The sequence below is a fragment of the Charadrius vociferus genome, unplaced genomic scaffold (assembly GCF_000708025.1).
Source record: "Charadrius vociferus isolate BGI_N301 unplaced genomic scaffold, ASM70802v2 scaffold1351, whole genome shotgun sequence".
Lineage (NCBI taxonomy): Eukaryota > Metazoa > Chordata > Aves > Charadriiformes > Charadriidae > Charadrius > Charadrius vociferus.
In genome coordinates this window covers 197893-224361 of record NW_009646638.1, presented here as the reverse complement: position 1 = coordinate 224361, position 26469 = coordinate 197893, and the positions used below count along the sequence as shown (strand labels likewise).

The 26469-nt window shown below is 44.8% G+C and overlaps 1 protein-coding gene across 1 annotated transcript in view; it reads right to left on the bottom strand.

Moving 5' to 3' along the window:
- MTMR3 (myotubularin related protein 3) overlaps positions 1 to 26469 on the bottom strand; it is a 57482-nt gene that overhangs the window by 5754 nt on the left and 25259 nt on the right. The window contains 11 exon segments of the mRNA XM_009889010.1: positions 1588 to 2992; positions 3671 to 3816; positions 6085 to 6255; positions 7644 to 7829; positions 9427 to 9622; positions 10784 to 10895; positions 12995 to 13126; positions 13349 to 13554; positions 19988 to 20101; positions 21682 to 21778; positions 25567 to 25733. Coding sequence (XP_009887312.1) covers positions 1588 to 2992; positions 3671 to 3816; positions 6085 to 6255; positions 7644 to 7829; positions 9427 to 9622; positions 10784 to 10895; positions 12995 to 13126; positions 13349 to 13554; positions 19988 to 20101; positions 21682 to 21778; positions 25567 to 25733 — 2932 coding nt within the window.

The window sequence follows — 26469 nt, the reverse complement described above, 5'->3', positions numbered from 1 at the left end:
CATGCTGCAGTTTGTGACGGCCGTTAAAAAAGTGGGAATATAATCAATGAAGCCAAATCCCCGCCTTTCTCCAAGGAACGCACGTTTTTGCCGGCGGTAGAACCCCCACCCCAGTGAAATGCCACCCTGTTGAAAGGGACGCCCAAGAGGGGCACTTCGTGCTGTCACCTCCGATGCGAACAGCCAAAAACGCTCTGAGCGTTTTTCACAACAAATGTACCTGGGACTATCCAGCACCTCTGCCACTTCTGAACAGTATTACATCATATAAACAGAAGTTGGAAACTTCTTATGATTATTTTATTTTTTTTTTTCTCCAATTTTGCAGGCGTAGAAAACCCACTACAACGGGTACGCGGGAAAAGGATATTTTCACCGGGTGCTACGTCAGCCTCAGAACCCGCAACGCTCTGCCCGGCGTGCAAACCCACAGGAGGATACAAACTCCGTCTCAGGGATCCTCCGTCTCCTCGCCTTCCTCTCCTTCTCCTCCTCCCGTGCCTGCCTGCTTCCCTCTTCGCTGATTTTATTTCACTAATAATACTGGGCCTTTAAAAAGACAAGTTTTGCAGCAGCCTACAGAACGGGTCTGGGCGAAGGCCCCTCCAGAACAGGACTCTGCTTGTTCTCTGAACCACTGGTACGTTCAAGCAACAGTATAAGGCCAGTGACTCTATTTCTTTTGACTTTTATTATTTATTAGTCAAAAGAGGAGGAGGAATTGGGTTAAAAACAGGTAGGGGATGAGAAACTTAAAAAACCACCCAAGATGTACAGAGACGTATAGAAAACTTGCTCGCTATTGAGATCTTGAACTTGGGATTACACTTATTTCATTTCTGATTTTAAAATTTCTTTTGCACCCCCAATTACATAGATCCTTTAACTGCTACAGCCATTAGCGTACTGCATTTGAATCACACCTCAAACTTAAGTCTCTACTTTGAGGACTTTAAACACTTCCAAGTAAAAGCACAGCCAGTTTAAAAGGTCCCTTAAAATCCTTAATTTGTTGAGAAAAAGCCTAAAGCTCTCGGTTTATTCCAGCTAAGGAGCCTCGAGCAGGCTTTTCGGAAGAGGGGATGGCTTGAAGTTCCTGGGTTGGAGCTAACAAACAGAGCAGCCACGGCGGCATCTTTCTTACCCCAAGCATACAAAGCACCAAGAGATCAGTCCTACGCTCCTGTCCCCATAAATGACACGTTCACATCCTTAGAAAAATATCTTTAACCATGTATGAAAACGACAGGAAAAAAAAAGTTTGGTTGGTTGGTTTTTTAAATAAGGCCAATGAAGGTGTTTCAGTATGTGTGAGTACGCTGTGCAACACCCGTCTTGAAAAAACCCTTTGGCGCATTTATGGTCAAACTGAAATACAGGGAAAATATTAGTCATCGTTAATTGCCATTTGCCGTGTACTCAGTCGTTTGCCCTCTTCTAAATGACCTTGAGAGTTTTATAAAAGCCTGCACGGCCAAAAAAATCACAACCTGACCAATGAACCGAGAGCTGACAGTATGGCGAGATCCAGCACGTGACTGACTAGCCCGCTGCTTCCAGCAGTGGCCCAATTACCGTTTCACTTACCACTTCGTCTCCGTAATCACCATTGAGACGTAAGGAGCTATTCAGGAACTGGCTCTCCAACCGGCTCCTCAACTCTTGCACTTGCTTCTTCAAGGTCTCCACTTCTTGCTGATGGCCAGTTTCTATCTGGCGCAGGCGCTGCTGGATAACGTCAGTGTAGACAGGCATCCCGTCATCGTCCAGGTGACTCCTGGCAGGTTGGTCGGGGCTGCTGGCTGCCTGCTGCTTCCCAAGATGACTAAACACCCATTTTTGGTGCAAGTTCCTCAAGTGAAACTGTGCGGAACTACAGCTGGCTGCGGAGACCTGCCGACTCAGAGAGGCCTTGATCCGACCGTCCTCTCCGTTCACACAGTGTCCGTTTGTCGCGTGGTATTTCTGGGCAATACTAAACCCCGCGGGCTTCTCTGTCATCTTGTTCTCGGGCTCCAGCTCTCCGTTACACACAATCTCATCCTTACATTCAGCTAAAGGCAAGGCACAAGGGGAAGGCATCGGGATGTGTGTGTTGCTGCTACCAGAAGTCCTATGTACTTTTGTTCCCAGTTTTTGAAGTTCCAGCACGCTCTCCCCCTCTGGCCTATTTTCAATAGTTCGAGAAAGTCCGTCAGCGCTGTTGTCGAGCGGGTGAGGTCTATGGCAAGGGCCCTTGGGAACGAGCTCTTGCTTTGCTTCGTTCTCCGTTAAGGTTTCCGTAGAACTTTCAATGTTGGATGTTCTTGCCTCGTGCGGGACTGTAAGAGGGAACGGAAGGCCGGCCTGCGCCACGCCGTGCAGGCTCTCTGCTTCTCCCTCAAGTTTGCTAACGCCTTCCTCCTCCGTATTCTTTTGAGCATCTCTATGTACAAAGCCCTCCGAAGGAACAGCCTGTAGTCCCTTCACCTGAGGTAACTTCTGGAGAGCGTGACTGAGCTCAGCATGCTCCTCCGGTTGTCCTTTAAGCTCCGAAGCACCTTGTGAAACCGGACGTGGATTGGATGCTGGATTGTTCATTACAATACCTTTATCCGCCTCAGCCTTTTCAGAGAGATGAAGATTCTCAGTTCTCTTCTCCTTATCCAGGGCAATCTCATCCCCTTTCCCTGCTGTCTCCAGACTGCCCCTTAAGTGCTCCTCCAGACCAACGTCGTCTTTAGTGGCCTCTTGCAAAATGTTCTCCATCTGTCCCTCTGCCACACCAGCCGCAACAGAGAGTTCTGCTCCCACCGGAGCCCTGCCCTGCTTACTCAGGCTCTCTCCGTCGAACGGATCGTCCCCGGGGTTGCCGAGGCTGCTCAGCTCCAGAGACCGGCGGTGCTCTTGCCACTTTTCATTGAGGCTGGGGTCGCTACTACGTCGATTGGTTGTAGGCACGCTGCTATCACAGGCTGTCGTCAGATTATCAAAGGATCTTGTCTTTGGTAACCTATAAAGGTACAAATAATCAGAATCCAAAGTCAGGGGATTATTTTTTTTTTTTGTTGTTCTTTTTTAAATGCTTAGCTGCTACGGTTATAAACTCCCCCCACAATTAGGACAGTAACAATCTGGTAACTAATGGGCTTCTGTGAAGTATTATCTCAGAGCACATTTTGACCATCTGTAGCGCAGAGTTGCTTCGGTACTCCCTTTGTGTTGCCATCAGGAAAATACGTTCAATCAGACTTCAAACATTCCCAGAATAAGCCCTTTACCACAAAGCACAACTGCTCACAGTCTGGTCACACCTCCTAAGTGACATGCGCTCAGAATCGTTGCACTAAACAGCCCAGAAATAGTTACGCAACACAGAAAAAGAACTAAAATTCAAGATAACCAAATGAAAGCTTATATCCCACAAGGATATAAGGAATCTTAGAGGGCTAAGCAATACCCGGAGCTTAACTCTATTTGCTAATCTTGTCTCTGTTACGCGATCACCTCTGAAACTTAACCCCTTTTGAAAGAACGACAGACTGCTTTTGGGCAGGTCAGTCCCACAGTCCCACAAGTAAGCCTGTGAAAAAGACTTCCCTCCCACCACAAGTATTCTCCTCTTTATATCCCCACAATATTCTCTGTTGATCTTACTTTACAGGACGGGATTTCTGAGCTCTAGGCTCACCTGCCCAGAGGCTGATCTTCAGGGCTAGAGCCTGGAACAGGGTACGGGGCACAGGTGTCATCAGCGGGTGTCGAGGGGGAAGAGCACGGCAGGTAAACAGCACTCCAGAGCATTAAGTTACGCACATGGCACACCGGGTACAGCACCTGGGAGGGGAGAGCACACCGCGCTCAGAAACGCCCAACTGCTGGCTCCCGCAACGCAGAGGGGTGTTCAGATCGCGCCGGGGGAGTTTATTATTCAGGTCCGCAGCTGGGAGGCTTTGCTAGATCTCCAGATAACTCCGAAGGCTAACGAGCAGCTACGGCACGTTTTTAATCAGCTACCCTTGGATGTGTAATTATCTTTTCTTTCCGAGACAGAGGCCGAGGCGTAACAATGCTGGCTTTCAGCTCCTCATGAATGAATTGCTGCAACGTGCTCTGGGCGAATCTACACCTTAATAATGCTGCTGAGCAATTCAAACTGCTGAAGAATTCAGTGGGCCATTGTCAGCGCAGAGATTTCCTCGTACTTTGTACTACACCGTGCCATATGAGAGCTGAACTAATAACCTCCTCCTACGGGCTCTAATTCATCCAAGCTAACCCTCTCTTTAATGGCAGCGCTCGTATGTTAAAAGTTAAGTACAGGCAGAAATGCTCTGCTGAAGAGGCAGCTTGCTCTTAAAAGGGATTCCTTGACGGGGCAATGTGCTTTCTGTTTCTCTTTAAAACCACCTTGGGGTCACCCCATCAATTCCACTGTTTTCCCAGGCAGCTTTCTTGTGGCAAAGCAGGCAGCGGCAGAGAAAGAGTCAGGTTTTGCTGCCGCAGAGCGGAGGGAGGGCTGCGGGGCGGCTTGGTTTGGTGGGTGCTGCCCTTAAACGAGTATGGTTTAGTAACAGATGCGGCTGCGTCACAGAGGCACCTTTTAAACACTGAAGTAAAACCACCAAAAAGAGGAACGCAAGACAGGAAATTACCAAAAACTCCCACGTACAGCCAAATGAGCCTAATTAGCTCAGTGTGCTACAGCGTAGCGTTTACTGAGAGCAGAGGCCAAGCCACCGAGACTGCACCTCTCCTGCGGGACACAGCACGGAAGGGCAGCCCCAGGCCGGAACGGCTGCCCGTCCCCACCGCCCGCTTCAAGAGCGCTCTCCCTGCTCCTCCTGGGCAAACCTGCTGGTACTTTCAGGGAAAACTCAGAGGCGACGTCAGGTGGAAAAGCCCTGAAGGGCATTGCCCATCGCAGTGACAAATGGGACCCGCGCACAGTCTGAGCGAGGGCTGCACGTCCGCTGCCCAGTGGAGACAACCTGCTGGTACTTTCAGGGAAAACTCAGATGCATCCGTAGCTTTAACAGTCCTCACAAGCCATATTTATCTCATGCTTTCAGCTATCACATCCACTCTTACGACGGCGACGTCAGGTGGAAAAGCCCTGAAGGGCATTGCCCATCGCAGTGACAAATGGGACCCGCGCACAGTCTGAGCGAGGGCTGCACGTCCGCTGCCCAGTGGAGACAGACAGCCCCAGCGGGCTGACGTGAATATAAAATCAATCTTTTTTTATCAAATGGAGGCATAAGCTCTCTTCTACTAAGCCAGGTTTTCATTTTCCTCTAAGGAACAATTAAAAGCCGCATCTATCACATGCAAAAACATTGCTTAGTCCTTACAGTTAGGTTTATGGCCTCTGATACTTTCATAAACAAAAAGGGTTTAAATATTTATAAACATCTTTGCTCCTAATCCCGATGACATTTGATGACTGACCGTTTGTTCACATGCCCACGGCGCTGCATCCCTAAATGCCCTACGTGCCCTTTCGTCAAATACACAAAGAGGTGAGGGTCAGTCCCGTCCCAGAGGCTGCAGTCAGCTATTACTACGGAAGAGCCAAACCGAAATCGTGGAAGTATTAAGAGAAACAAAGATATACTAAATAATCTGAGTTACTTTTTCTGTTTAGATTTAAGATTAATATAGACACAGTGTCTCGGTCTGTATGCAATTTCATGACGCTCCTCTGACATAGCTTAGTTCTCTAGAAAGGTCTATTTGTCAAATTCTGAAATGTTTTCTGTTACAAAAGATAAAGCAAAACATTTAGTCACAGAAAACGCATTTCCAGCACAGAGACATTTCTGAGGTTGCATTCGACATTCCTCAAACATCAGCAAACTTCACGTAAGACTTGCAACGTCAGATGGAACCCTCTGTTCAAAGGTAAACGTCGATGAGGAGAGCTGAGCACACTGTTCTGGAAATGCCCATCTCTACGCCGTAGTCATGATGACGGCTAAGCCGTTACCACGTCCCACTGCTACAAGCTCAGGTACTTTCCTAAGGTACACACTTTTGAGAAGGTTACACCTGCGAGCCCCTGCCGGGACTCTGCCCGCGTGGTGGGGAAGGAAGGATACATACAGATTCGGACTGGGAGGAGTAGAGCAGGTTTTTGAAGGCTTTGTTTGCTGCCCGCAGCAAAGACCAGACAGAACAGGTCCGTTCCTGAGTGTGTTTTTCTCCTCTCTCTTTCGCATTGTTGCACAGGAATGTACCAAAGAGGCAAGAGTAGGTGTGCTGCACCAATTTGACCTGCACAGACCAATACCAATATTGTCATATGGCAGAAGATATCAGCGTAACGCGAGAATCAACATTCAGGCTTAAGCGGCAAATCTTTCCTTCACCCGCTTCCTGCAGACTGACATACAAACACACCGAGCATTTTCTGCGTGCCTTCTTATAAACTAACTGCAAAAGAACTCGAGCATAGCAGAATCTTTTCAAATCATAAAATATAAAGACGAAATATTCGTTCATAATCAAGTACAAAAGTCTTGCTGATTCAAACTCATAGCCCCGTAGGATAGGCAAAGATGAGAATCGGGATACCCGTTACAAAACGTTAATGCAGCACGGAAAGGCAAAGAAAGGTGGGGAAAAAAATGTTAATTTCTGTAGGTTGGTATAAATGCACACAGCACACACCCCCTGATCGTTATTCACTTCATGCTGTGGCCCCAGTCTGACAAAACAGCTTAATATGAACTTAACGTTAAGCGTATAAATGACTTCCATGGGATTATTCAGATGTTAAATGAAGACAAGTACTTCAATAATCTAATAAAATAAAGGGTTTACTCTAAACCGGCCAGAACGTACGGGTATGTTCACCCACAGCTCCTGCAGATTAGCAGTGTGCCGTGAAGCCAGTTATAACCCTCTGTATCTCATTTCACAACTGAGCTAAGCCAGGACTGCCCAGAGACTCGGTTACACGGCTGAGCTGGCAAGTGGTAACTCAAGCCAGGCACAATCAGAGGAATGCGCTTTAAATCTCTGAGCGGATCAGACATTTCATAAAAACTTTTATTCTTCAGATTACTAGTCCCGCGGGCAGCGACTGCCCCTTTCCCAGAGACCCGCTTTCCAGCCTCCAGAACTGATTTTGACCATCCGAGGCAAATTTCAAATAGGAGAGCTGTCTGCTTCGACAGAGAACAAACACAGCTCGTATATCCCCCATCTTCTCAGCAGTGAAACAGGAAAAACGAATGGAAAGGTAAGGGGGAGGTCGGGTTTAGAGGAGGTGTCTTCAACTCAAAACAAGATCAAAGTAGGGGGAAGTTTATAGTGCCAGTAACTGAGTTTTTCATGCTCTGTTGTTATACCGGAGTTATTTCAGCACCTCTTAGGTGAGACTATTAAATTTGTATCATGTATTTATTTCTTTAAAAGCCTAAAAGAAGTCCTCAAAGGCCCCGCTTCTGTTTGAAAAGTGAACAGACCTCAGGGCCCATGAAGTATACAAGTGCTTTTGTCTCCTGCATCTGGGCAGTTTTCCTGTTTCCTTTATCAGGGAGCAGTGTATCACAGATAAATGGGAAAATCAGAAACCCTCGGGGCACTATAGCGTGTTAGTGCTGGGTACCGGTTTAGCAGCAGTCTATAAAACAGCAATCTCTCAAGCCACAACTCACAAGGAATGCTTCGTTAAACTCGAAAGAGCAAGGGAACTGCCTCTGGAGCTGATGGACGCAGTCCAGCCACTGTAAAAACACTGGGCAGCGCTCATTTAGGTCATCCGAATTCTCACCATGGCCACAGCGATCTGCAAACTTGTGGCCAAAATCCAGCCACTCCGTCTCCACTAGCACCTGGAAACCCTGCAGAAATAAAAGTACAGATGAGAAGTTCCTATTTTCCTTTGGTTCGGTTTTCTAAGACGGCGCGATACTCCTGAGAATCGCCTTATTACTGTGTCCTCACTCACTCCCGTTTCCCTTCAGCACTGCCCTCATTACTTCTCTTTACAGTTTTACCTAATGTCTCCGTGTTCCAAAATGTTGCACAACGAAACTAGGACAGATATGAATTCCCAAGCCTACAGCAAAGGGAATAAGGCAGGTAAAGTCCTCGGTGACTGGCAGGGAAGACCGTGATAGGAGACCTATCTTGGCCAGGCAGGGGCGAGTAGGAATCTTGGTCAAAACCCTCTGGATCGTGGTAACCAACATGTGGACAGGAGAGGAAATTTCAAGCTCTCCCTTGAAAATCATGGGCAGATCCGTCCGTCAGAAAATAAAAAAAAAAATAAATTCATCCCGGCCGGGACATCCATGCTCAGAGAGAGCGATCGCCTGTGCGCCTACCAAATGTAGCACAGTCACGAGGTTGATTAAAGGTTGAATTGCATGATTTCTCATGCAAACACAAAGGGCAAAGAACGTTTCAAAACAGCGCTTGGCTGAGCGCCTGAATGCGACTCCTCATCCTCCAGCCCCTAAAAAACCATCACAGATTAGGAAGGTTTTGATTCTTAGTGGAAAGAAAATTGTAGAGCATGCTTATTAAGTCAGTGGCTGTAATTAGAGCAAAAATAATAGCCGACGGCCGAAAAGCTTGAAATGTGACAATACTGAAGACTCATTTTCCTAAACATTTCTGATCCTTGCACAGACAGGTAGAATTTATGGCTTCCTCTGATGTGGGTGGTGACAAGGAGGAAGGCAAAGGGTGCGTACGGAAGAACTCTGCACTTTGATCGGGAACACCAGCACTCTTAGGAGGGACCAGGAGGAGGTTCTGCGCCAAGGACCTGAGGGATGCCGACCTCCAGAACCCATGTGAAAAAGGATGTGAGGAAGTTTCCACAATTTCACGGAAAAGACATTGCTACAGTTTCAACTCCTGGTCCTTTAAGCAGTATTTTAGAGCATGGCGTTGAGATGCATGCTTCTGTTCTAGACAACAAAGGCATCTTGCGTGTGGGCTGGCAGATGGAATCCAGCCATCGCGGATCACACAATGCTGAAAAGTGATGGGGGGCAGGGGGGGAAATCAGGCTGAAAAAACAAAAGCAATGTAACTAAGTGACAGAAGACAACGAAAATGTGAAACTGGAAAAACACGCAGTTGGGAAATCTATAAAAGAGATATAAAAGGCTTTGTATCAATAGTTGGCTGAGAAACTGCAGTGGTGTAATGGAAACTGCAATACGTAGCACTCGGTACTAGATACTGCTAAGCTAAACATGGGGAAGCGCAGACCACGACCGTGCAGCTACAGCAAAGGGGAAAAATATAATCTGCTCTTGAATTACAGACTATATTTACACATATATGTAACTGCATCTGCAGAGTACCATTGGTAAACTCCTGCTTTTGCTAGTGGAAAAACCCAAACCCATTCATAAACAGACTTCCTCAAAAGAGGACCCATGCTCACTAACTACCTCACGCGCTAAGAGGCGGTTTACAAACCTCTGTGGTCCTGTAATACGGATCTAGCAGCAGTTTGGCCAGCGCCACGATCTGGGGGGTTCGGTCCCAGCCGTCCGAGCAGTGCACCAAGACCGGTCGCTGGTCTCGGTCCACGGCATGAACGACGAGCAGCGCAGATTTCAGAAGCACAGATAAGTGCTGCAGCCATTTGGTACTTTCCAGAGCCGATAACCAACTAGAGGAAAACAAAGGAAGACAGTTTTTGCTCTTTTAAAATGCTTTCAGGTTTGGCTCTTTGAATTTATCAAAGCAAAGCTCCTATTTTAATAAGCTGTGAACGTCATTCTTGAATATTTTTCATTTATTTCTCATTAACGCTTTCCCAGATTTGTAAGGAACAAAGCCACGCGCGACACCTGAGGAACAGCCACTCTCTGGTACGTGCTTTGCTGCATAAGACTTGCAAAAAGCTTCAATAACATTTCCTCAGACAAGAGCATAACACGCCAGCAGCAACGGACAATGTAAGCGCTAGGGGGTAATCACAGCTTTCAGCAGCCTCCGCTGTCTCCCTTCCCCCAAGCTGCGCACTCAGTTCCCCAGTGGTCCCAGCATCACTGGCACGTCTTGGGATGCTGCTCTATGCCCCCGACAACTCTGTGCTTCCATGAAAGGGTGGAACCTGAGGTGCCAATCTCCCATATCTCAACGATTCCCAGCCTTGACAAGGCGTGCTGTAGGCATCTTATGACTCTCTACCCTATGAAGATCTACATATCCAGTTTAGTACGGGTGGCCGTTCTGGATTTGCTTTGAAACCATGGAAGACTCTTAGCAGCAAATGCAAAACAGGGGAAACAGGACTGGTGCAACTACAGTGACCTAGTGAAGACCCAACCTCAGAAGCTCCTGAGATGATGGGCCATTAGAGGCTAGTTATCCCACAGCATTAGAGGGCTGTGAAATGTGTCTCCTGAAATGACACGATACATGCGTGAAGCGCATGGAACACCACTAGAATTTTCTGAGAGACAGCCAAGCTGTAAAGATTAGAGATCCAGGAACAGCAGGTAAGCCTAAGTGCTGGCTCTCAGAAGCCCACCTGGAAGTAGTAACAATCAATACAGTAGTAGCAGTATCAATACTCAAGGCTACATTATAATCCCAGATCTCATTTTCTAGGTTCACTTCAATGATAATAAACCAATGACTTCCTTTAGCTCAAATTCCATAGAAACAAAAAAATACAGCTTAGAATTATTACACAGGAAAGTCACCAAGGGAAAAAACTCACCAAGGGGAAAACCCACTGAATTTCAGTTTACTAATCAGCAGGAGAAGAACGCAGTTTCAGAAAGGTGTAAACAAAGGCAAAACCCACCAAACATCCACTTACTTTCCAGGATCTGGCATTTGTGTGCAGAGCAAACGCAGCGACTGAAAGCTCTTTCGGATAGAATGAATGTTTGCCATTCCCATGAACAACACTTCACAGTTTGGATAGTACTCTGTAGGGGAATATCTAGATTCAAGAGAGAGGGAAGAAACTAAAAACTACACTGAGTTTAATTTCTAAAAGAAGCTTTTTCATGAAAAAAAACCACCCACTGCTGCTGTGGGCAAATGAAATAATCTGTTTACGAATATTCTGTAAGGAGAAATCAGTACTTGAAGTTCGGTAGGTATTCCGGACGTTACAACACAGCACAGCAAAACAGGAAAGAGTCAGCAAAGTGTCTGCGTATTTATTTTCAACGTTTCCCTTCACCTTACAAAAAGCAGATACAAACCTGTGGGAATAGTGATATCGCTGTGCTCGAGGTTATAGAATGTTTTGGAAAAGACTGAGAAACACCATTAAGAGACTGCGAAGCATAAACAATATTTAACTGGTAATTTATGGATGTTCTTAAATTTGGTACACTACTATATATTTTTATAGAAGCTATATATTCCTTTTTCTAACCACTGAAAGGTTACTTCATTCACTGCTTTATTCTGAGGTTTTTTCCCATTATGAGGAACAAGCATCACACCCGTGAGAAATCCTCCAAGCTCCGGAAAACAGCAGACAGACGGAATTCCTGAGCCTGCCGTCAGATGTTGCTATGGGATGCGCTCGCGCAGCTCTGCGCTACTGGGGAGGAAGGATCCGTACGGACAGCGTTCCCTAGGCAGAGGGAGCACCCAAGGTGATGCAGAAAAATACTAATTCAATCATCTTTCCTGGATTTAGCTCGCCTCTGTCCTGACGCTTCTGTCTGCACAAAAAATGATGATGTGACAGCTAAAATGGCCTTTTCCACAAGAGAAAAAAGCATTACTCAGGATTCAGAATACGGGATAATGAGTGCCTGCGCAAGAAAACGCAGTAGTCTCTTCGAAGAGCATGATCAAATCAAAATCAAGAGCAATCAAATCAAAATCATTTGATTTCTTAAGTGGTAACAGCCCAACAAATTCTGGTCCAAACCAGAACATCCTGTTAGTGAGGGACTATGAAACTACAGTCAGCAGCGACTGACAGTACCAGGCAATTTAAGTATTTTGTTTGGTCTCTTTACTGAATTACGTTATAAATAAAGCATAACATAACTGAAATTTTTATACAGAGAGAGCAAAGCAAACTTGGCGATATCCGGAAGAAACTTAGCAGCAAAAAGGAAGCACTTAATGCAGGTCAAATTTATCGAAGGTGACAAGCTGTTTGGACGTTTTCTACAAAGAATTCAAGAACCGATATATAGGAAGAAAATGAAACTTCTTGTATACTCTGCTTTTCGGGTTTGAAATTTTATATTCTGATGATGAGTTATTTAGTAGTTTTGAGGTGGTAAATGGAAAATTCATCTTTTCTTACTGGTGACTACATATCAAAGTGCTGCTACTGCAGCAAAGACCAAAACGAGAATATACGCTCAAAATAGCTTTTGTTATCTTATCTGTAGTTTTTCTGTCCGGTGTTTTTTTCTAGATTCTCCACCCATGGAATTTTAACAGGCTGCATTCCCATCCAGTACTGACCATAAAATAGTATCTTGTTTATAACACCAACAATTTACAAGTGCCAAAGAACACAGAAAGTGATAATTGGAAATGTGTTACAAACGCAAGATGAATCTGGATTTCAGTTGCTTTGGGTTATGATATAAAGGCGGAAAAACGTTTCAGCTTTAGAAAAACTGCTGAAAAGTTGTATTCTGCCCAACCATTCCAGAATATTATTATCCTCTATGGTTAGTGGATTTTTACAAGTTTGTTAGGTTTTTATTAGACATTAGCAGACCGGACACCTTTGTCTCCCTCCGGTTTATACATTTGACTCAGCAGGGGAAAGGTGATCAGCATATTCCACACAGTTCAGCATTTGCTGAACACTGTTACCAGCTGGTTTTATGCTCTAAGAAACAGACTTAATTAACAGCTAAACCTGTCCTTTTGAAGGGCTGGGTGATAGCTGCAATGATCCAGAACTTTCCTATAGATGAATAGCGCTTGCATCCACGCGGTCTGTTAAATATGCAGTACTGAAGTGTATCAGCATAATTATATTTGAGCAAATCCCTTTGATGAACTTAATAGAAAACCGAGAAGAACCAGCACTTACCTGGGCACTCACAGCCTCCACCTTTGGCTCTGTTGGCCACCGCGGCTGCGTAAGATCGTGCGTCTAAGATCAAAAGCTTCTGAGGCTGGATTGCCAAACTCTCTGCTCCTGAAGCATTCGAGATTGAGGAATCTGGGGAAGAGGATACGCAACGATGAATAACGGAAAGGATGCTTCTGACATTGTTTACAACAGAGATTCGCTCAAGCCCCGCAATGCACGTGCGCTGTGCATCCAGAAATTGGAGAACGCCTAATTAAATACAGAAGATTGAATCTGTTACAGTAGGTATAAGAGATAAAGCTTTTATATAAAGCTCTGCCCTTTACAGGAAAGGAACAGTGACAAACTTACCAAATTCCACATCAGAGAGGTCCCCTCCATTGGAGAAATCTCTGGAACAATTTCCATTCATTAATTTGTTACTGTTGGATCTTGAATCTGAGGCACAGGCTTTGGCTACAGACTGGACAAGGTGTTCATCATCTGCATTCCTCCAGCCCCACCAACTGACCTCGGGCTGCCCACAGCGGGAAATAACCGCTCCATTGCTCTGGTGCCTGAAAAAGAAGAGAATAAAACCAACAGCGGTGCATAACTCGGAAGAATCAGGATGCAAACCATGAAAAATTAAATGGTTTACTCCAGTAGTTTAATTCCTGTCGGGGATCTGTCTATCATTCGGCAGCTATCCTCAACCTGTGATTCAGTGGCGACGTATTCCACGTGCTTCCCCTCAAAATGCTGACTGTGACCACACAGTCACTGAAAGGTAAAAGTCAAAGCCGAGGTCAGTAAGAGAAAACAAAGCATTTTCTTGCTCAATATCGTTGCCTGTTGGCCAGTGAACATCTTGGAACAGCAGATGAGGCATTAAAGAGGTATTCAACACCTGCTGGATAGTCAGGTGTACTGCTGTAACGTCAGAATCAATGGGAAAGTTCAACTGAACTCATGCGAATGTTAAAGCTAGGAGACAGGAGTAAAACCCCAGATTCACTTTTTGATGCGATTTTTAAAATCAAAACATACCACTAATTAATTCTGAAGAACATTACAACTTTGGGAGGAAATACTGGCAGAATCTGGCACGCCTTCTGTTGGACGATGTCGAACGGTAACGCAACACCTTACTCTTGTACGCCGACGGCATCCCTTTCTAGGCATCACCCGCGACTCACAGGAGGCGGCCCTTCAACGCTGCAGAACCCCATCTAGAAGCGACTGTCTCGTAGGTATCGTTTCACTGACTAAAAGGAAAAGAGCCTTTCGCATCTCAGGATGCTAAATACCTGCACTTTTACTCATTCTGAAGTTTGGCATTAGCATCTGTTGGAAAGCGGTGGCTCTGCCAAACCCTTTCCAGCTGCTTCTCCTCTGTGCGTGGGTCTTCTCCAGCCCTCTTCCCGACGCAATTTGGGGAGCGTTTCATCTGCTGCCTCTCAAACACCGACGGGATCTAGCAGAAGGGCACCAAGGGGCTGATGAAGAGCAACAGCAGCTCTTACGTGGAAGCACCAGTGTGGTGCCAGGCTGGTAAATAACAAACTCCACAAGCAAGTAAACTGTGCTACAGACACCTAAGGAATACTGAAAAACATCTGTTTATTAACAGAATATTTGTCTTCTAAAATGTGATGTAAATTGCAAGCACTCCATATACTGATAAAACTTCAGAGGACTGGCAAATGGAGTACAGAAATGAGCCCATCAATAAAAAATATGTCAGGGAGATAACTGAAGAACGAGCTAACTTGAACACAGCTTTCCTCTTCTGGGGAGTGGTATTAAAAATAAAATAAACTTTAAAAAGCAGATTTTTTTTGAAGTGTCTGAAGAGTTAGTAGTTATTTTCTCAAATTTGACCTAGCTTCTTGTATTAAACATAAAGAACAGATTTGAAAGAATTAAAACGCATCCAACCACTGCAAACATACTCTGAAAAAGATTTACAAACTCCCTCCTACAATCTATTATTAAAAAAAAAAAAAAAAAAAAAAAAAAAGAGTACTGAAACATGTTATCCCTGTAATTTCACTTACTGCCTCCACGCCGGCACATCCCACTGCTGCCAACAGAAATGTGATTCCCCGTTCCCTAAGGTGTTTCCATGTGGCATTAACGACAACAACGTTCTCCTTGACCTTGGCCAGCAGCGCCCTGGAGTCGGAGGCCCCGGCCCCGGCCGGGAGGGCAGCCCAGCCGGAGGTAGGAAGAGCAGCCAAGGAGGAGAAGAGACACAACTTCTCTCAAGCCACGCAGCCAGTCGGTGACGCCGAGGGATGGGACACCTCGAAATATCCACTCCCTGCCCCACGGCCCTTCGGAAATAGCCCACCACTCAGCCTGTTCTCCATTTCAACGGCCGGCAAACACACATCCCTTTAAGCCAAGGTGCCTTTAGGCATCGCCGTTCTTGCTCAGGATCCCACCAAAACCCCGTATTTATAAAGTATGCACAGATACAGTGCAGCAAAGGATTTTAGAGCCTTCCCGCAAACAAGCTGGCCATCTCAGCTTCACGTCAACCAAGAGTTGTTTAATTCCCTCTAATATGGCAACGGCACGCAACGCTGAGGGTTGCGACTTAGCCCCGAATAGGAAGAGAACCCACCCAGACCTACAAATCTTAACTTTTTTTCCTCTCACCGCTCTCATAACTGTTTACGGAGGTGTGACAAGGCGGTTTATAATTCTTTGTCGGAGCTGTCAAGCGCCCGTCAGGTGCCGAGCAGCCCCAGTGCTGCGGTCCCCGCGGGGCACAGCAGTAGGCGGCAGCGCCCGCCTCGGGCCACTCATTCAAAAGCAACACTTAGAGCAGGCGAAGGCTCCTCGTTGCAAAACCTGAAATTCCAAAATAGGTTGTGATACGGTCTTTTAGGTATTTTTCATAGCTGCTTTGTAATTGTTTCATATCAAATTCCTTCTCCGCGAGGAAGCGACTGACGCACTGCATTAACCGAAGCAAAGGAACAGTGATCTGAACGCCGCGGCATTTCCACCAGGTGCCGGCCGACTGCGTGCAAAGGAAAATGTGTTTCTGCTGGAATGAATAGCCTTCCAGAAACAGCTCTATTGGTATCAAATTAGTTCAGCAAAAAATACATGCCAGTCACTGAAAGGGCACCTAGTTCCCCGGTACGCTTGCACAAATAACAAAAGAAAATAAAACATCATTACACATGGAAGAAATCTATTTTGAACATTCAGATAAGCTCATTTCTTTTTCCATATGTTCTCCCAGATTTCATTACTATCTGCCCGCAGAATCGTTTTCACAGGTTCATAAACAGTCATATTTTCATCTCCAGATTCTTGCCTCCTATTTATACCACAAATAATAAAGACTCATTAGGTCATAACTTGAGTTCATCGATAGCTGCGAAGCCCTAACCCTCCCGAGCCTGCACAAATATGCAATGTTCAGATGCACCAGCAGAAATCAGCAAACAATTCTATTTACGGTAATGTCGGAGGTCTGAGGAATCACACTCATTCCAACCGGACTGGCCACGGGAACACAAACTAGCAAATAGTTTAAGTGTGATTCCGAGGTCCCCAGAGATAGAGCTGGGGGTAAGATGGTGTCACTCAGATCTCAGCAACCAAAAAAGAGATGACAAAAAAATTAAAGCAAACCCTCCACTGCACATTTCCGAACCCTCTAGAGACGAAGCAACAGGCAGTCTCCCTACAGAAACCAAACAGTAAATCACCATTAGATAACTGTAAGGCCTTTCCTAAAGCGTTGTATAACCGTACGATGTACGGTACGCCTCTGCACAGGCTTAATCTTCCTTGCGTTCCAGCAGCCCTTTGAGTGCAACAATAAATCCACCAGGTCCTTGGAACTAGAGAGACAGAGAGGACTAATGAAGGTTTGAATAGATCCTGCCGTAGCTCTACTTAACTGCTTGTACTTGCAACTGAAAAAACCCCCACCCTTGCTGCAATTCACAAATATAATTCAGCAAGCGCGGTACACGGCAATTGTCTGTTTGCTTCGGCTTCCCGTGCTGGCAGAAATGCCGCCTGCATGGGTAATCACCTCCCGCAGCGGGCGAGAGAAAAAGACACCTTCAACATTGCCAAGCAGCTTCGCACGGCTTTAGGACACCGTTTACATCATGTACAAAGTCCTCTTTATCGTCTTGCCACAAAAATCCAAAAAGGCTTCTCCCCAACATTGATTTTTCTGGGACCAAACCAGCTAAGCCACAAACCCCCCGCTACAGGGCAGATTTCTCTACATAAATACGTGCCGAGATTTTCAAAAATTGTAAACGGAGAGAAAAACCGCAGAAGCCGGCTACGGGGTTTTTCTAGCAACCTGCTCATCACGCAGAAGCGATGCTCCTGGCAGCCCAACCGCAGCCGAGTATTTTTGAAGCTCGCCTCTGAACTCAGCCCGCTCAGCTTTTCAGCCTGCGCGGACTGTCACAGCTCTCGACTGCTTTACAAGAACAGACAGTGAGGGGAGTTGTTGCCAAGTGTCCGCGTCTCTGCGCTCTCTCTCTGTCCCAGTGTTCAGAAAAGTGTCTGAGACAAGTTATTGGAGGCATTTTTTTTTTAAAAAAAAAGTCATTATTAGGGGTTTTTTCCCCCCCCAAGGTAAAGCAAAAAGAGCTAATTTGTAAAAATGTGATCAATAATGAAATCAATAGTCCCAAAATAATTTTCAACAGATAAAAAAATGCTGAATGAGCTTTTGTCCCTTACTCCTCCAAAAGTAAGGAAAAAAAGCTATTTTTACGGTAACATATATAGAGAGAAAACGATGAGAGAAACATGGATTTCCAATCATACATGGATTTCCAATCATACGGATCATCAACCACCAGCTGATGTGAGTTCCATTAGAACACAGAATGATGAACGGGATGTCTTGAAAAACCTATTACTAAATGTCAAGATAAGGAAAAAAAAAAAAAAGAGATCAAAAAAGAGAAAAAACTTTTCTCCCACTGATTTTGAGATTACAAATGAAAAACTATGCCGTGATTTAACACCCGTACTCTCATCAGAACTGCAGAAAATGGAATGCCAGGGACTAAACAATTTCAGTCGATGAGGTCTTTTGAACATTTAAATCACTCTCCTGTAAACCCCGAGAACGCAACCTGTACCCGAGAAGGCAAAGAAGGCGATCTCCCTCTGCTGCGCCGTGGTGAAAGGCGGAGGGATGCTTCCCTCTGCTAAGAGTGCTCGCAGGTGAGGCGGCCCCCAATTACGTGAAAACTGCATAAAAGGCAGAAAGTGGCTGAAACGCAGTGTTCAAGGTTGAAAGCAAAATCACGTCTAAATTACACTATTCTCTTTTACACACATATATAATATAGATACTTATATGCACTACCATAAGAATAAAATACCCTAAGCCTTAAAAAAGCCAGCATATGCTGGAAAGCATTCCCCCCTCCAGCCCAGAGCTGAACAGAGGATGGAGCAATTCCTTAACGCTCAGAAAGAGCCTGTGCTCACCCCTTTATTATCTGGAAGAAAAAGGAGAAAAGACAGGGGGATTTAAAGAGAACGGTCTGCTGCCACAAGCTAATTTGTTCCCCTTTCATAGAACAAGAACTCTTAAGCGAGATAAATAATGTCTCTTAACTCTTGTACACTTGCTCCTCCGACCCCGGTCGTGCGAATTTGGCAGCTTTACCGGTCTCCGAGTTTAGCACTCACTCAGAGAACGGCTTTTCCTTTCTGGCTGTTTAAAAGGAATGGGTGGCTGAGCAGACTTCACGGAATTATCAGTATTCGTTATCTTTTTAATCCCTTTGTCATCTGATTTTTTTTTAAAGAGATTTTAAATATTTATGGGAGGATAACTACCCCAGAAAAGTGGCCAAGGTGACAGGTTCCAGAATATTTGAAAAAAAAAAAAACCCAAACCAAACAGATGCTGAAATGTGTTTCTTACTAAAGGAGCTGCCAAAAAGCAGTATCTCAGAAAAGCAATTTTGTTATGAAGAATTGCTGGACTCAATCTAAGGAAGAGACTGTCCGATTAAAACTATCTGAAATATGTAGATAGGGCTAACACGTACATTCTTTTGTAATTTGAGTTTTACATCTCCCTTAAATAATTTTGGGATTCGTCCCTGTTTATACTGCAGTCTGAGTATTAGCCAGATGAGAATGAGAGAAAAACCAAAGGAGTGGCTAAGCCAGAGACGCCATTTATCATTTCTTCAGCTCCGTTGAGATCTTCATCTTACTTTTTTCATTTTCATATAAAAAAAAATAAAATCAATCTTAACAGAGGTGACTGCCCTAGCAATGACTTGCAGGAAATGCAAATGCCGAGCACTCCCGCATTACGTGTTTGGAATTAAAAGATACAGACCATTATTCCCACTCAGAGCGAATGTGGAGTAAGTCTGCCTCACCTCTTTTATGGCTCGACAAGGGCCGTCACACACACTCCCGGAGTTTTGAATAGGTATAAAAGAATACACGTATAAGCAGCAAACGTAGAGACAAAGATTCCAAACTATCAGGTCTAAAGAGGTCATACTTTGCTGTCTGTTAAATACAGGTCTGAATGTTTTCCCACGTGAGGGGTCCCCTGACATCCTCCTTTGATCTAAACCCTTAGGGCGGTTTGCGTTTCGTTCCGAGGTCCTGTTCTCCGCACGGCTTCTGGGATCCTCCGGGGCAGGCAGAGTGCCGGGGAGGTCAGCTTGGCACCGCTCCTCCAGGCAGCGCCCAGGGGACCACGCCAGGTTCTGCTGCCCCTTCCCCAACTCTACCCCGGCAGGTCCTGGGCCTTCACGCAGCATCCCTCCACACCGCGTCATACATGCAAAAACACAGCGAGATGCAAGCTGGACCTTCGTCAGGCGCAGTGAGGGGACATCTGGGGCCCGGAGGAGCCCGAACACCTTTCGTTCAAGCCAAGATTCCCGGTTACAACTTATTTCAGCTTTTATTTGTTAGAACACCCCATTTACAGCCTGGTGAAAGCCGTTCCACTTGTGAGAGCCTCACCTGTACACAACAGCAGGGATACGCTTCCAGGACCGAAAGCTTGCCACGCTCTCTAGCTCTTTATCTGTGATCCAGGCGGGAACGATGATTTCCTGGGGGTAACTACCGCAGAGCCTGCGAGAAAAGCGGTACAAAGGGTTGAACGGAAGCAATACAGCGCAGTTACACACTTCCCAGACAGCACAATAAGCAGAATAAGCAACCTGACAGCTGTTCATCTCAGCAAACTGCCATTTTGTTAATTCCTCTTTCATTGTACGTTAACAAACTCCTCCTCTGCATATAGAAAAAGCCCTGTGAACACCGCACTGCATAAATGCATTTCAGAATTAGAAGATTCAAGCTGGTGTTTTCTCGGGAAATTCGCACGTAGGCGATTTTTAACTCCAGCTGCTGAAATAAAATGGACCACAGCAAAGAAATTCCCCACCTCTTCATGCCAAAGAATTAACCACTGGATTTGTGGGTGACAAAACACAGAAGCTGAGGCACTCTGGACTACTGCATTGGAGACAGGAAACTTGTCTAAGTATGAAAAAGTACGTTGGCTAATCAACCCTCGCCGAAGGCAGGACTCCGAGCGTACTGGCTTATGTTTGACTGGCTAACCGGGACTTTCTTCTACTAGATGCAACTCCTACTCCACTATTTAACTAATCACGTCACGACTGCTAACGAGAACAGTGCAAGCAGCCAGGAGTGACCGCAATACATTGCTGAATCGGAAACCAGTTCATCCCCAGCCCATCCCCTTACAGAGATGCATTTATTGCACAAGAAGGACAGACCTGAGCACGCGTCTAAGACCGGTCTATTCACAAAAAAAAAAATAAAATAAAATTTAATCAGCTATCCTGAAAAAATGCTCTTTCCTCAAGTGCTGGCCACAGGAAGGAAAGGAGTAGTGTGTGTCACTCTGCTGCCATATGACATATAAAGGTGGGGGTTTTTTCTCCCTTTTCTTTAGTATTAAATATGTACAGGATAGCTATTTTTCCTTCCCTAGATTTTTAGAGACCAAGACAGATACTCTTCTTGCAGTGACATCAACTACCAGCTGCAAGTCATTATCCTGCAAAGGCAGAGCAATGAAATCTGTTTTATCACAAGGCATTACTGCTGGTTTTGCTCCGAATTGGATTAGGGATCAGGCAGTACACTCTGTCCTCTCAGCCACGAACAGAGGAACACCTTTCTCTGCTCCAGCAGCTAGCGAAGAGGACATTTGTCTGTGCTTTCAGGACCAGAGAAAGTGTTTTCTCTTATTTTCAGGATCTACAAGCTTAAGGCTTCCAAACCAACTTTATTTTTTCCTTTAGTAGAAGTCTTTGTCATAAGTCAGAGAATAAGACACAATAAAAAACGTTTTTAGAAAGTGCAATCAAACTCCACTCTTTGCCCACTTAAGACTTCCTCCTTCCTTCCATTAGAAGGCTTATTCTCTAAGCAGTCCTCCAGCAAGCACATCAAAACCTGCTATTTCTAAGCCTACAAAAATTATAACAGCTAATAAAATATTAAACAGTACTTTAAAAGCACATTTTTTTCTATAAAATGACAAAAAAAAAAATCATCATTCTAATTGTCCCTTATTAGGAACTGTAGAACTTGCAAAAAGTTTGAGTAATCCGTTCTAACGAAACTGGTGTTTTGAGATGCCGTTTGGCTGCGAATCAGCAGCCCACATAACTTACTTGTACTTCTCATTGATGTTGGAAATCCTCCAGGCATTGTTCATATCAAAACCCATCCGCTCCACTTCATTTTTAAACCTTGAAGTTACGTGTTCTCCTGGGTATCAAAAGCAGAGAGAGAAAATAAATGCAAAATAAGCAGCAAGATTCCTGCCTTTCAGAAGGGCTAAAGAAAACCGCCACTGCGCTCATACTTATTAAAAACTGAAAGGGGAAAGGAACGCTCCAAAAATACCATCCACATTTCACCACCTTATTTTGAAAATCCATATGAGGAGACCCACAGCTTGTACCGACGGCTCTCCCTGGTCGACTCTGCAGAAATGCCAAAGGCCACGCAGGACGTTTGCTCTGAAACGACCGGTTTCTGTACATTCCCATCAGAAACAATAACACTGCAGACCGGAATCAAGTACATCAGCAAAAGCAATTTCGATCCGTCACACTGGGAAAACTCCAGTAGTTTTTCTTTTCTGAAGTTCAGAAGAATTTCATATCAATGAGAAGAACACGAAGCTCTGGTCTGACCGATAGGTGAAGGGGTAAGATACGGAACGTGGTCCGGAACTTGGGCAATCGCCACTTAGTGCGCAATTTCAGCCCCAGGTTTCCTGCGTGACTATAGGCCAGCCCTGTAATTTAACCCGCATCTCAGTATTCCATCTGTAAATCAGACATTATTCCTCCATGAGTCATGCGGAGATATGGAGATTAATTGCAGAAGTGATTGTTTGACACAAATATCGGTCACAAGATCCTCACAAATTCCTGCATTAATATATTAAAGGAACTGCAATGAGCCCTGTTTATTTCCTAGACGCTTTTTTAAAACTATCAAAATACAGTTGAAAAATATACAATGGATATAAAGAGTAATTATTCCGATAGACAGAAAGCTTAGAGAATTAGAAGGTACTCAAGCAACACGTAGAAGAGAATAACATACAAAATCTCCAGGTTCACAGAGGTAAGAACTGTGATAAATTTAACGAGCGCGTGAGCGACACTAGATAAAATGATTCTGAAAGTCTGTCCGTTGCTTGTCTCTCTCAATTACTGTATCATTAAATCATGAGACACAGCACCACCCAACAGGGGGGAAAAAATCTGTTGAAAAAGTAACGTTTAAGTATTACATCTTCCCATTACGTATTTCAGAAAACCCTTAAAGTCTTTCAATACCTGAGATATATGTAGATATATATTTATCGCAAAGATGAAAACGTACACATCTGAAACATTATTTTTATGTGATGTCACAGAACAATTAGAGATAAATACAGAGAAATAGGTAAATTAAGAATGAAGACAGCAGCCTAACTATTAGACTTAATTAACTGTGAAAGAAAAGCTACTATGTTAATCCATTCCTACAGGTCAGACCATACACTGAATATGGTATTTTGCAGATCCAGACATGCTTTACAATGTGGACAACGTGCAAAATAGCCGCATAAGGGAAATCTGATGAGATTATTTTTCTTACGCTTTTTGAACGGTAAAAGGTGAGAATGTCACTGCGTGCAAAGGGAGAATACCCACTCTTCAAGACACACGGTGGTAAAACCTATGGACCTGACTGACCTTCATCACTCCCTTTACATCACATCACTGTACAACAGTACCATAAAAAAAAGAACTAGTTGTGCCTCCCGCGTCGTGAATTTTCTGCAGAAGGCTGGTCTCAGCACCACACGGGCACCGCGGTTCTGCTCTACCTTCCCTGTCGCCAGATCAATTAGACTGGAGCTTGCCAAGGATTTCCCGCTTCTCGCTCGCGCTCTGCATGAGCTTGAATTTATTCTCCTCTCGCCAGCTACTCGCGCGGATGGGCCGACTCCGTCCCCAGCTCACAAAAGCTGGATGGCTCCGCAGAGATGGCAGCTCTGTGAGGAGCCCTTTGATCCTTTGTCAAGTGCAGAGGTGAAACTGGGACAATATATTCCAGCCAGACAGCGACCTCCGTCAGGTTCTCCCTTCCAAGTGACTTTTTTTTTTTTTTTTAAAAAATAAATAGAAAACCAGCATGCTCTTGCAGCACTGAGGATGGGCTCCACTAGCAGCTGCTTTTGGTCATTAAAACTTGTGATACTTTCTTAAGGATTTTTCTGGATAGCAAATGAGAATACTGGAAACATCATCCAATCATCCACGCTGCATACTGCCAGGGGGTTTTAAAAGAAACACATGAAACTACATGAAAATGGAATATTCTGTTTGATTTCTCCCTCTTCACTTTTCAGCTACTGCGCACGGCATGAAATCCTAGATTTTCCTCCGAGAAATGAAATCCTAGCCTTAACGTTTTGTCCGTTCCTCCTGAAATGCTGGTGTTTTATGAGGCATTTTGAGCCAATATGGATATTTTCGAAGCATCCCAATCAACTCTCACAATCAGAGAAAAAGTAAGCTGTATTTTTTGCGGACTTGTGCCTTCCGACTATAAAAGCTGATCCTGTGAGCCACGTTTCAAATCTCCCATTACATACATTGATAACAACTTGATTTTTTCCCCAAAAGTTGATACTTAGATAAATTTTGAAGCAATTTAGTGTTCGGTTGAAGCCCATCTGTTTCAGTGAGGAAGAGAAAAGGACTACAAGGAGACCTAGCAAGAAGACATCAACATGTCTGCTGTCTTTCAGTTCCTGAATTTGGTTAGGAGGGAAAAAGACCCGCGTCTAAAATCCTGCTCTGAGGATTTTCTTGCCCATTTTCAGTAACTGCTAACCATAAGTAATAAGGACAGAATCACCGAACATTCCTCAGCCTGATAACTAGGAGACTTTTCTCAGATATGTGAATTGTGAGAGAAGAGAGCCTGAGATGGGAGGGGGCCTGGAACTCAGATGTCCTTATATTAAAAACAAGTGCTATAACCACCAGCATCCCAATTTTTAGCTTTTATTTACTTGTGGGCTTCTAAAACTTTCCAGCAAGGATGATATTTCACTAAAATACGTCGCTGTCTTGCAGCTGTGAATGAACCTCAGGAACAGCTCAGGGACTTCCTTCTCCTTCACCTCCTGCTCCTCAACATCCACGTTGAAGACCACTGGTCTAAGCAATTACAAAAAATGCAGGCACAATCAATACAAAACGTTTTAGATTGGAAGTTGCTGCCACGGTGAACAAAACGTTATTAGTATTACACATGAGTAACTAAGTCAAATCCTCCACAATCATTTCCTCGGGATATTCACACACTGCTTTGCATATTGATCCCAAAGTAGCTATGGTGGGAATCACAGAATGGTCAGGGTTGGAAGGGACCTTTGGAGCTCATCCAGTCCCACCCCCTGCCAGAGCAGGGGCACCCAGAGCAGGCTAGACAGGAACGCATCCAGGTGGGTTTGGAATCTCTCCAGAGAAGGAGACTCCACCGCCTCTCTGGGCAGCCTGTGCCAGTGCTCTGCCGCCCTCACAGCAAGGATGCTTCTCCTCATGTTGAGATGGAATTTCCCGTGTTCCAGTTTGTGCTATTGCCCCTAGTCCTGTCACTGGGCACCACTGGAAAGAGCCTGGCCCCATCCTCTTGCCACCCGCCCTTTAGATATTGATCAGCATCGGTAAGAGCTAATCTCTCCTTTGTTCAGGCAGAACAAAACCCAGACTGTGCGGCAGACATGCAAGACGTTACAGGACACCTCGCTGTACGTGAAGGTATACTATACCTATAACGCCCACATACAGTACATCCAGCAGCCAGCGAAGGAGTGCAAGAACTTACGTACAGAAAAAAGTCCATCCTGGAATTTTCCAGGTTCAGTTTACAACAGCTCAGGCTGAATTTGTTTAAACCTTTCTTCCTAAGTTCTGGATGACTGCGAACCCGCAGTTTCTAGTCAAAGGCTTTGTGACCGTCCCCAAAGTGGTTCCACGTACCTGGCCGACACAAATCCCCGTGCTGCTCCTTTTCACTAGCATACACCTCCATACACCAAGCGTGGTAGGCAAACGAGAAAAGGTCTTCTATCTTGGAAGGAGGGCGGATGGCATTGTTCAGTCGCTTGAGCCAATCTTGACACTGCTCAAAAGTAGAAAACTGACACCTGTCCCAGAAACAAACATTTCTCTATGAATTTTCAGCAAAAGATACCAGACTATAAGATCCGACAGGCTGACTATGAAAACATCCATGAATGCTAAAAGGGAGAACAAACATCTTATTGATAACTGAGTTCTGCTTCTATGTACATTCGAATGGATAATAAAAACGAAACCTTTGGGTATTAAAGAAATACACGCTTAGGAAGTCAAAATAAACCCTAAGCAGGAAAGCAATGTTCTGTGATTGTGAACAAAGCAGCGGCATGCCCTGCTAGTCATGAATGAGACAGTTATGCACGTGTTTACTCTAAACCCAAGGACAATATCACCGAGTTCAGTCTGCAGCTTTCCCACAATCCAGGACAGGAGCGCGTTACAGCGCTTTGCTGTAACGGTCTCAGACAGGAACTCCCAAAACCATCACATAGATTATAATCTATGCATCATATTCCCCTAAACAAGAACACATTTTTTATCAGACACAGGAGAAACAGCCGTTTCATTAATATGCTTAATTTGAGAATAATGAGGACAAACTCCAGCATCTGAAACCTTCCGTCATTCCTATCTCATATGCCGGGATTCCCTTTCCTCGCCTTGGTGGGAAGCACAACCAATGTTTTTGAAACTCAGCTTTGGCTAACATTACAGTCTAACAACAACTAGCGAGAATGTTCCCTGTGCAGGAGAAACTACTCTTTAAAGCCGTATATTCAAGTTACATCAGCTTGTCCTTTC